General features: G+C 39.1%; 2 protein-coding genes across 3 annotated transcripts; both read left to right on the top strand.

Annotated features, from left to right (window-relative positions):
* The first annotated feature begins 4,027 nt into the window (after nt 1-4,027).
* Nucleotides 4,028-8,567, top strand: LOC110804863 (F-box protein CPR1-like). Of its 2 annotated transcripts, XM_056833924.1 has the most exons (4): nt 4,028-4,121; nt 4,886-6,002; nt 7,127-7,242; nt 7,769-8,567. In XM_056833924.1, the coding sequence occupies exons 2-4, from the start codon at nt 4,912-4,914 to the stop codon at nt 7,789-7,791; spliced, it is 1,230 nt and encodes a 409-aa protein (XP_056689902.1). In that variant the 5' UTR covers nt 4,028-4,121; nt 4,886-4,911; the 3' UTR covers nt 7,792-8,567. The 2 variants fall into 2 exon arrangements, with proteins under 2 accessions (XP_056689902.1, XP_056689901.1); XM_056833923.1 differs by lacking the exon at nt 7,769-8,567 and having other exon boundaries at nt 7,127-7,751.
* On the top strand, nt 8,541-10,595 carry LOC130463234 (uncharacterized). Its single transcript, XM_056832306.1, has one exon. The coding sequence runs from the start codon at nt 8,541-8,543 to the stop codon at nt 10,593-10,595; it is 2,055 nt and encodes a 684-aa protein (XP_056688284.1).
* The last annotated feature ends 1,457 nt before the right edge of the window (nt 10,596-12,052 follow it).

Raw genomic sequence — 12,052 nt, 5'->3', positions numbered from 1 at the left:
ACTATACATCCCAAAAATATTGCATAATTATAAAAATTCTGAATATACTAATTTAAATTTATTTATCTAATATGCATATTATTATATGTGCAATATGCTAATTTGACCAACATATTGAGTTATTAATGTACCGATTTGACTAAAATTTTGTCAAAAAGGTATTTAGCAAAGTTATTATTACCTGGTACTCCCTCCGTATTTTTTTAAGAGATACACTTGGTCGGGCACGGGTATTAAGAAGAATAATTGAATGAAATAAAATAATAAAGCAAGTGGGGTTGGATAAATATTTTAATAATTAAATATGTGGGGACCATGTCATTTTGGTGGCCGGGTGGAAGGTGGGGTGGGTTTATGAAAATATTTGTTTAATAGGATGGTGGGCGATAGGGTATATTAGATGTATTATTTAATTAGATGGCGGGGTTGATAAGTTACTAAAAATGGCAAGTGTATCTCTTAAATAAATACGGCAGGAAAAGACAAGTGTATCCCTTAAATAAATACGGAGGGAGTATCTATTATTGTCATGATTTATAAACTAATATTTTTTCCATACATAGATAGTTTATAAAAAGGTAGAGAATACAAATAAAATAAAAAATATTTATTTTAGGACAATGTTTTAGGCGGGAAAATTTTACACAAGTGACCTGTGTCATTTCTGGTGTTTGTTTTAGCATAAAGTAAAAGATATTTTTTGATAATCGCTTCTTGAGTAGCATACTCCAATTTGCCGTTGGGAAGTGCGACAGGGCAATCATAAATATCCGAAATATTAAATAACAAAGTTTTATCACCTGTGACATAATTCGTTGCTACGGTGTCAATGATCCAAAAATTGGTATTAAACTTATCATAAAAACGAGGAGAATTTGTAAATTACTACCTAGGTTGTTTGTGACTTTATAAATTACTACCTACATCTCTAAAAGTTGTGAATTACTACCTATCTCTTTAATTATTGATGCAAATTACTACCTATTTGTCATTTAATCTATTTTCTCACGAATTAGTGAAATAATAACACCGTAATGACCTTAATTATATAGTTCGTACGCAGTATTAATTTATTTAAGTAATAAATTAAATTTAAAATCACCTTAAATTGAAAAAAATTGAAAAAAAATACATCAACAAGAAGATCTGAAACCGGATTTCAGATTAAGTCCCGCCATTGTCTTCAGCCGGATTTCACGTTGCGTTCTCTGCGAACTCCGGCTTTGAGGTGGATGACTCAGCGGCGACTCGTCTTGGGTGCGGTGGATGTGGTGCTGAGTTTTGGGCCATTCGATTGAGTCGACTCAGACCGAGTTGGTCCCGAGTTACACCACTACCATGTCTACCAACAGCAATTACAACAGCAACAATGGCGGGACTTAATCGCTTACTGTGGTTCCACAAAGTGAAGAAAAATCAATAGTTGAGGTAGATTATGATAATAATAGTAGTATTAAGAAGATTTCGGATACTTTTGGTCATAGGACCTCCATTTACAATTACGAGGTAATTTATTTTTTATTTGTTTAAATAAATTTGTTAAATGTAAATGGTAAATTTTTAATGTTTAAAATTGTTTAGAGGTATAGATGGAGGGGAGTATGGGACGATATGAAACACATCGGTGCAATAACAACTGTAGAAGAGAAGGACAAGTCAGAAAAGTGTGTCAAGGAAATTAATATCAGAGAGAAGAGAATTGAAGTGTAGAATTGAAAAGCATAATTCAAGAGCAGAGAAGTGTTCTTACGGAAGATGAACCCAGAGAGGAAGAATGGGAAGAACACATAATCAAGTCTTTTTTGTTTTGTTTTTGGTGGGTCAATTTTTTAATTTGTGGGGGTTTTTTTGTTTTGGGTGATTTAATTTTAATTTAATTTAAATAATTCATATTTAGGGTGATTATATTCTTATTAGTTGATTAATTAGTGAGAAAATAGATTAAATGAAAAATGGGTAGTAATTCACAACTTTTAAAGATATAGGTAGTAATTCACAAACTCTCAAATAAACTAGGTAAATTAAATGAAAAATGGGTAGTAATTGATATTAATAATTAAAGATGTAGGTAGTAATTCACAACTTTTAAAGATATAGGTAGTAATTCACAAACTCTCAAATAAACTAGGTAGTAATTTGCAAATTTTCCTAAAAACGATGATCGGGGACGTTTGTGGTACCAAGAAGGCATACCTAAGCCTTCCATTAGTCTGCGCTGAAGAGCTGGGGCTTGGCCCACTAAGCAATTTTGGAACATGGAGGAGAGGACTAGGAGTCAACAACTTGTCGCGAATATGCGGCTATTATTGTGGACGAAGGAGGTGGCCAGGTGGGGTTTCTTCACCGCCTGACATACGGAAAGATAAATGAAAAATTGTTTTGCTTACATTATAGCTGTGGTACTGGTACCATGTAAAAATATTAATGTGAGACTAAAAACTTGAGTATCTTGTGTTACGAATACGATCATCAAATATATAGTACATAGATAATGCCAATTTTACTATAAGAACCAAATAACGTAGACTGTTATAATAACCCCAAGACTAGAATTATAAACTGACTGAAATACTAACTCTAATATTAGAGTTATATCCTAATTCTAATTACCTTAACAAATAATAAATAATGACAAATTAATTTGTTAAAGGTGGCAAATTTTTTTTGATCGCACTATATTTCCCTCAAATTGACAATGTTAAACTCATATGCCACAATGAGTTGGGTCGTACCAATTGTCTGTTAATTTAGGGGTGATTGGGGCTGAACTTGGTAGGGAGAACTCGTGTTCGATTCCCCGCAACAACAATTGGGAGGGGACTGGAACTTATTTACTCATAACTCGTTCCGAATCCGGATTAGCCTTAAAGATAAACCGGTGCTAACACCAAAAAAACAATGAGTTGGGTCGTTATTATTGTATGTCCGGGGACAAACCAGTATTGAGTTTGATTAACGATAGGTTTGTGCTAATTAACTTGGGTAAGGATCGAGTTGAACTTTTTTTTTTGGGTTTTACTATGATGAGTTTCCACCGTATTCGATGAGTGGACTAATCTTCTACGGGAGTTTGTATGGGTATCTCGATGGGCAGCATCCCTCCCAGTTGAGGTTTTTTTCATACCCAAAGTTCAAACCCGATACCTTAGTTAAGGAACAAGCGACCTTTAACCACTCGTGTCAACCTCAATTGATGGATCGGGTTGAACTTGAATAAGTTATATACTTATATTTGGATTATGTCATCATCAAATTTTGTTCAAGTTTGGAAAGAATTAGGTTGGGATTACCCAGGTCCGATTATAATCATATTCGAGTCCGTCAATCAAACAAGTTCGATTTTTTTTAAAAGATAAGAAGAACTACCGAAAGAAAATCGTAGATTTTAAATTATACTATCAGAAAATTGGGTACCCATTTAAGCAACGAGATCGATTTTTGACCATTTATCAGACATAACAATTTCGAATCCGATTCAAGTGACCATTTTATATATTTAAGCCCCTTTGCGTTTAACCAAAATCCAATTCCGAATAATTCCTTTGCTACCTCTAGATTTGGATTATTCTTGCGTGGACCTGGTCCACAATAATATTAGTGTGTACCCAAAATCAATATTTTTCTCTAGTACCATTATATTTTCTCTAGTACCATTTTTACACTTATAGTGACCTTTATTATTCATATAGTAACTATAAAAAATTAAACAACAAAATTCTTAGATATAGTAACCATTTTTTGAAGCATAGTAACCCTATGTTTTTAAAAGCAAATTGTGACTTAAAATCACATTACTCAAGCACAATATGTATCAACGACACTAATTTGCTATTTTTTTCATAATAATCCAAATAAAATACCAAAATAAATTAGAAACAAGTTGTTAACTTTATTTTAAGACATGGCCCACAATAAATTTAGTGTGGACCAAGTCCCTTTAAGAATTGGTTATAGATTTTGGCCCTTTTGTAAAGAGAAAATGAAATATATATTATGTCAACGTATAAATAGAAATGCCCTAAAAATCCTAAAATCTCCACATTTCGAAAGTCTTCCACTCTTCCCAACCCCTATTGCAGAGCTCCACCATGAGTCTCCGGCACGCTACACTTGCAATTTAGGTACTTCCCAGTTCTCATCCTTCCACTCTTCCCCAACCCCAATTTCGGAGTTTTTTTTTATACTGTAGTTTCTATTTACGATGTGTTGGTGACCCATTTTATCAATGTTTTTTACCTGAAAGATTGAGTCTTTAGTTGGTCTATTTATTGAAAATCAATTGTTTCTTCCCTAAAATTTGTTGAGTTGTTCCGAAATGCTAGTAGGATAATCAGGGCATAATTTTTCCCTACATGTTTGTGATATTTGTTGAATCACTTCCTATGCATTTCCTCTTTTTCTTGTGTAATTGCGTTTCTTATTAGACTGTTTTGTTGTGATTAAGCTTTGTTTCGATGTCGAATGTGGTTTTTTCAAGAGCGAGTGATGAAATGAACTAAAATTGGAGTTTTCGGGGTTTCAAGATTGTATAGGGTTTTAACAGTTGCGTTGGCTTTGTTTTTCCCCTAATATTAGTGGGGTTGTTCTGAAATACTAGTAGGAGGAGATGATAAGGCATAATTTCCCCGCACATCTTTGGTATTTGAGACTAGAGAGTGATGTTTATTGTGGTATTTGTTGAATCACTTGCTATGCATTTCCTCTTTTGTAATGGATTCTTATGGACTGCTTTGTTGTGATTAAGTTTCGTTTGGATGTCGAAGGTGTTTTTTTCAAGAGGCAATGGTGAAATGAACTAAAATTCGAGTTTTCGGGTTTCAAGATGTTTGGTGTTTTTCTATATGGTTTTTACAGTTGAGTTGGTTTTGTTTGTTTATTCTTTCAGTTGAACTCTTGCTTTGGTGTGTGAAAATGATGGAACTTCCAATGCCTTTGATCATGGATATACTGTCTAGACTTCCAGTTAAGGACCTTTTACGGTTTCGTTGTGTATCAAAAACATGGAAGTACTTAATTGACGACTCTCATTTCATCAAGCTCCATCTACAACACTCCTTGGAGAACACCACTAATCTTGCCGTGGTTATCAGAAGCTCCTATCTTTATTCGGTGGAATTTCCTGCACTCGATGAAGCCATCATAATAGACCATCCCTTGAAGTCTTATGATATGGGAACCGAGGTTTTGGGTTCTTGCAATGGACTGCTCTGTTTGTCAAATGGGGAAAAGCATGGAATTAATGGCACGGTTGTCTACAATCCAGTAACCAGAAAGTCCAGGCAAGTGCCTGCTTCGAAGATTAAAATCCCATATGGCTATGAACACTTGATATATGGCTTTGGTTATGACTTGGTTAACGATGATTGTAAGGTGGTTAGGGTTATTCAATATTCTACTAATCGTCCTGACTCTTATGATAGTGAAGTCAAGGTTTTTAGTCTGAAGGCGAGCTCTTGGAGAAAAGTTCAGGACTTCCCTCGAGAATATCTTCTTTGTTACAGAAGGAGATGGGGGGTTTATGTCAATGGATGTCTAAATTGGATGGCAACCTTGAAACCTGATGAGTCCAAATTGATTGTGTCATTTGATTTATGTTCTGAAGTTTATAAGGCTGTGCTGCTGCCAAAATATTCAGCTGGTGAAGTCCATTTGACTGTCGAAGTCTTGGGACAGTGCTTATGTTTACTAATCAAGTACCCCACCATTCGGAGTGAGGTGTGGGTCATGAAGGAGTATGGTGTGGAGGAATCTTGGATCAAGTTGTTCACAGTTGCACAACCAGATATGATTGGATCTTTTGAATATGTGAGGCCTATTGTCTACTCCAAGGATGGTTCTAGGGTACTCCTTGAACAAGATCGTCGAAAGCTTATTTGGTTTGATTTGCAAAGTCAGACAGCAGAGAGTGTAGAGATCAGTGGTAATTTCTATCCTTTTGCAGCAACAGTGCTAGTGGAAAGTCTTGTTCTAGGTAGTCGTAAGACACACAAGAAAAATAAACGGTAAATTAATACTCCATCTCCACCTCTCCTATCTAGCTTATCTATCTTCTTTACATAGTGTTTCTGTGCTGTAAACACATAGACACACATGCTCTTATGTTGCATTTTTGTGATTTTTTATTTATTTAGGTTGTATATGTCAGATAGTTGAATAAGGAGTTTACTTATTATCTAGGTGGCATTAAATGTTCATACATGAGTAAAAAAATTCATTTTTTCATACATGAGTAGATTTTTTTTAATTATGTACATTTTCGATAGAGCAAAAGATTTATTTGTTCTTTCGGCTGTGTGATGTAATGGACTAAATCAAAATAGCTTTTAAAACCTCTTCGCTTCCTTTCCATAAAGTAGAAGATGGTCGTCCCGTTATCGCTTTTGGGTCAATTGGAAACAACCTCTCTGCAATTGCAGGGGTAAGGTTGGGTAGACTCGACCCCCCTTACCCCGCTTCTTGCGGGAGTCTCTTTGAGGCAATGGGGTAATGATAACGATAATGATTATGACATGAGTAGAAAAATTGGCTTTTCGAGGATTGCATAATTATATTAGCCTTGTGGATGTGATAATTTAAAGTTAAAAATTAAAAAACACTTATATGAAAGAGAGATCAATTCCCAGTCGTCCGTTTGATTGTGTTTGAGTACATGTCCGTTGATTTTCTTAGTGGGTATGGTGCTCAACTGCTCATGATGATGGTATCCTGCCTCTTTCCTCCTTCCCTACCAATAAGGAAAACAAGAATGGGACACTTAGTTAAGGCTCAAATTATTCACATGGAACTAGAGTTACTATACTGTACAAGAAATTTAATAATTAAAATATCTTTGTTTTTCCTTGGATAACTTTTAGAAGCATTGACTCATTGAGAGCACTGCATAGCTTTGGGCACCTAGGAATCTTTTTATTAGTTTTCTGGAAGTAAGTCACTAACCTCTGTAATTGATACTTATAATTAGACATGTGGACTGTGTGATGTTGGCCAAGCTCTTTTGTCTAATTCCTTCTCACATCAAGAACAACAAAGACATATTCCCTAAATTATAGATTCAGCTGCATGAACCAAGAATATATCATTTGGCCTTCCATGAAGTATAACTTATCCTTGTTTTTGATATATGCAGTAAGGAGCCAGAGCCACTAGGAAATGTCAACATTGCTGCACTGCCAAATTCATCTGAAACAAAGGCCATTTCTGGTAATCATAGCCAAATCCGTGAACAAAGAAATCAAATGCACGGTAAGTTATTGGAATCAATTTGCATGATTATATTTCAAAGGAACCAAATTAGGATGTACGTATTGCTGCACTGCCAAATTCATCTGAAACAAAGGCCATTTCTGGTAATTTGTTCAAAGGAATTAGGATGTAGACGGTATGATTATATTTCAAAGAAACCAAATTAGGATGTAGACGGTAAGTTATTGGAATCGATTTGCATGATTATATTTCCTTATATTTATAAGATTATATGTTCATTTTCCTACCATTTTCCTGATAATGGTCACTATTTCAATGATAATATTGCCAGAAATGTCTGTCCTATGTTTAACTATACATCCTATATATCTACTATTTCCTCTCCTTAATCTTCGTGCAATTCGCCAATGAATACTTTCATATGGGACAGATCCCAGAGATATTAAAAATGTATGCTCAGTTAGACTTTGGCACGTTCAAGTGCAGTTGGAAGTTTGCAGACATGCTTTCAGACTTTTATTTTCCGACTTTTGGTTTTTTCATTTCATTATATTACTTCCTGAAGGGTTTTGGAAGCTCTGGTATTAACCGCATTGGAAGATGATGGGTGATAAATGAAGCTGTTTTGGACAATCAGACAGATATGCTGCATTGCTGCTGCAGGTTGCTGTTTCCATTTTCTTTTTCTTTTGACTATTGTAAAATATGATTAGCCACAATGCTGACAATTGCCATTAAGCAGCTTGTCACGATTCATAGTGATGTTGATCTTTGTACGGGATCATATCCAGAGAGGACAGAACATCAATGACAGAGCAAACCCTGACACCCAGGGCACACCCAAGTCAAAGAAAGACTCTAAACCCCAAGCCAAGCATATGCAGCCCAGGCAGATCAAACCTCCCCAGATCACGTGTAAAGACACAGAGCAGAGCTAGGCAAAGCTGCATCAGTCCAAGAAGGGACCTGCAGGCTAGACAACGACAAGGAATAAAGTACATCGCCGTCATACACGTGGCGGCATCTAAGTAGGCCAAAGTACAGAATAGTACGCCTATAAATAGCACCCACATCATTCATGATGGGACACATTCTTACACACGGTACTTGCTCCACCTTCTCTCTATATTCCCTCTCTAAAGATTTCTTATCCATTTGCTGACTTAGGCATCGGAGGGGGTTTCCTCGGTTAAACCCCCGAGGTTAGCTCACGTTTGCTCTGCTTGACAGGGCCAAGGCACTTCGGAACGTCCTCCCAGTTCCACACTCGGAACAAATGGCGCTAGAAGGAGGGGACTTCCCAGACCTTGCCTCTAAAAGACCTACCCTCTCACAAAATGACTGAGTCAAGCGAACCGATAATCCAGCAGATAGAACCCACCTCAAGAAACAACCAGAGAACCACAAAAGTACCTTTGTTCGGCATGCCTCAGAGTCTTGGTCCGCCAAGAGAGACACCACAACCCAGAGCTATGGCAACCCCTAGCCAGGGCCAGGGCATCCCAGTTCCAACCAGTGCCTCACTAGCACGATTGGGGGCACAGTTCTCACCCGACCAGATTCGCACAGCCATAGAAGTCCTGACCTTCCTTACTCAGACAACACCACAAGCCCAGGTCATGAGGACAGCCCCAGAGGTTGAGGTTGAGCAGAGGAGAAAACGTCCCAGACCCCAAAACAGTCCGAACGTCTGGAGGAGGAATCTGCAGCAGGAGATGGAAGGGGCTGACAGCCAAGAATATGAGGCAGAAAGTATCACGCCTAGCAGAGCTCAACCCAGAGCAAGGACCGAACAAGCACCCAGCCAGAGGCACCACTCCGGGTCAGGTATGCCAAATCCCTCCCGAGCAATAGTTAAACCTGATAATTCCCCCTTCTGTGATGAGATACTCTCGGAAAAAATGGAAAAGATAAAAATGCCCACCTGCAAATATTCCGGAAAGTCAGACCCAACGAATCACCTCTCTGCCTTTGGAGGACACATGATGCTATATACCAATACAGACTCTATGTGGTGTAAGGTCTTCCCTTCCACTCTGGAGGGGATAGCACAGAGCTGGTTCGGTAAAATACCCAAGGGCACCATAACCTCTTTCCGGCAGTTAGCCATCTTGTTTCGCACCCAATATGTGGCAAACATTGCCAGAGAAAGGATGACAGGGGAGCTGATGTCAGTCATCCAAGGACCTCAGGAATCTCTGAGGGAGTACATATCCAGATTCAATATGGAGGCATCGAATATACCCAAGTTACAGCAAGAGGTAGCAGTCCTGGCTATGATGACTGGTCTGCGGGATGGAGAATTCAAGAGCTATCTGGGCAGAAAGTCATTCACAACCCTGGCAGAGGTACTGGGGAAGGCAAATGAATTTATAAAAAGTGAAGAGATTGGCAGAGCAACCTCACGACGATATGTGGCAAGTGAGAACAATTACGGTAGTCAGAGCAAAAAAGAGCCGTACAAAAAAGAATACCCAGACAAAAGAGAAAATCAGCAGCCCAGAAAAGATTGGCACGGGCAGGTCAGAGGAAGAGGTAGTGAGTTCAAAACTGAAAAGCGAGGCAAATTCAACGAATACACTCCTCTGGTTGCATCCAGAACCCAGATTTTTGCTATCAGCAAGGAGGATGAGAAATGGCAGAGACCACCGAAAATGTACAACAAATACAGGGACACGAAGAAGTACTGTGATTTTCACAAGGATCATGGTCATCTCACAGAGGAATGCACTCACCTGAAAGATAACATTGAGGACCTGATCCGAAGGGGGTACCTAACACAATTTAAGGCAAAGAGCTCATATAGCAGGACCTACGAAAACAGGGATGATGAGGGTCGATTTGATAACAGAAAGACAGAGCAAAAGCAGAACCACCCAGCAGATCAGAAGAGGTCGAATGATATACTGGTCATAACAGGAGGACCAGTTTACGCTGGTACTACAGCCAGCGGTGCTAAGGCCAGTGTGAGCGAATTTAAACACCAGGTTAATTACCATAACTCAGGAAAATGGCCTGCCCCTCCAAAAATCCCACAGTGCACCTTTACAGAAGATGATTGTAAGGGCATAATTTATCCCCATGATGACCCAATGGTGTTAGCTCTGGATGTGGCTAACAGAAAAATCCATCGAATCCTGATAGACGGAGGTAGCTCTGCAAACATTCTATTCTGGCCAGCTTTCCAAGAGCTGCAGATTGAAGAAAAGCACGTAAAACCAGTTAGCTACCCAGTAATTGATTTCACAGGGGCAACGGTGATACCAGAACGAATAGTCAGCTTACCTGTCCAAATTGGGCAGGGGAAAGATATCAAGGATGTCATGGTTGATTTCATGATAGTGAAAGTACCCGCAGCATACAACGCCATTCTACTTATCACCTCACCATGATGTACACAACGAATGATAACAGATCAGCTAAGGTCAAGGGAAACCAAGAGCAGGCTAAGAGATGCTACCACACAGCCCTGAAACAGCCACCCAGACCCCCACCCCTGGCAGAGGCAGACATTCCCTTGTCCAGAAAGAGAAAGAGAGCAGAGCGTAAAAAGACGCACTATTGGACATGGAGAATTTTGAGCATCGTGAAGAAGGACTGTTAAAACCAGCCCCAGCAGAAGAAACAGAGGAGATAGAGCTGGAAGAAGGAGTAGAGGACAGAACAGTCCGAATTGGCACAAATGTAGACTTTTCCCTGAGGGTAAATATCATCGATCTGTTGCGAGAGCACGCGGACATATTTGCTTTCTCTGCCGACGAAATGCCAGGGATTGATCCCAACGTCATGGTCCACAGGTTGAATGTTAACAGAGAAGTCAGACCGGTAAAACAGAAGAAGAGAACTTTTTCGACAGAGAAGAATGTAGCCATCCAGGAAGAGATCAGCAAACTGTTAGCAGCCAAATTCATAGAAGAGTGTGACTACCCAGAATGGTTGGCTAATGTCGTGATGGTAAAGAAAGCAAATGGTCAATGGAGGATGTGCGTAGACTTTACAGACCTAAACAGGGCTTGTCCGAAAGATTGTTACCCGCTACCCAGGATAGATCAACTGGTGGATTCCACCAGCGGGCATGCCCTGCTGAGTTTCATGGATGCCTTTTCGGGCTATCACCAGATCAGTTTGTTAGAATCAGACCGGAAAAAAGCCGCCTTCATTACAGACGCTGGAGTTTACAACTACAGGGCTATGCCGTTTGGTCTAAAGAATGCAGGGGCCACATACCAGAAACTGGTAGAAAAAACATTCGCAGGACAAAAAGGCCGAAACGTGGAGGTGTATGTAGATGACTCCATAGTCAAGAGCAAAAAGGAGGGTGATCACATTAAGGATCTGAAGGAAACTTTTGCAACATTGAGGCAATTTGGTATGAAGTTAAACCCAAAAAAATGCGTGTTCGGTGTTAAGTCCGGAAAATTTTTGGGGTTCCTGGTCAGTGAAAGAGGAATTGATGCCAATCCAGAAAAAGTAGAGGCCATACTCAACCTACCAGAACCAAGAAACATACGAGACATCCAGAGGTTGACTGGGAAAATGGCAGCACTCACCAGGTTCATCAGCAAGTTCGCGGATAAGTCTCTCCCCTTTTTCCAGGTGCTAAAGGGAAACAAAACATTTAAATGGGGAGAAGAGCAAGAGAAAGCATTCAAGGAGGTGAAGAACCACTTGAAAAGCCTCCCAACCATAGCCAGACCAGAAGTGGGGGACATATTACAGCTATACATCTCTGCCTCCAAGAAAACTGTAGCAGCAGCTTTGGTAGTCGAGAAAGATAAAATCCAGCAGCCAGTCTACTTTGTCAGCCACATCCTCAACCCAGCAGAACAGAGGTACCCCCTGATTGAAA

Source organism: Spinacia oleracea, chromosome 6 (assembly GCF_020520425.1).
Source record: "Spinacia oleracea cultivar Varoflay chromosome 6, BTI_SOV_V1, whole genome shotgun sequence".
NCBI lineage: Eukaryota > Viridiplantae > Streptophyta > Magnoliopsida > Caryophyllales > Amaranthaceae > Spinacia > Spinacia oleracea.
The sequence above is the reverse complement of the archived record's forward strand: the minus strand, read 5'-3'. Positions and strand labels throughout refer to the sequence as shown.

Coding starts and splice junctions, on each gene's coding strand:
- LOC110804863 (XM_056833923.1), top strand. CDS start 4,912: ATGATGGAACTTCCAATGCCTTTGATCATGGATATACTGTCTAGACTT. Junction 6,003..7,126: donor ACACACAAGAAAAATAAACG/GTAAATTAATAC, acceptor TGATATATGCAG/TAAGGAGCCAGAGCCACTAG.
- LOC130463234 (XM_056832306.1), top strand. CDS start 8,541: ATGACTGAGTCAAGCGAACCGATAATCCAGCAGATAGAACCCACCTCA.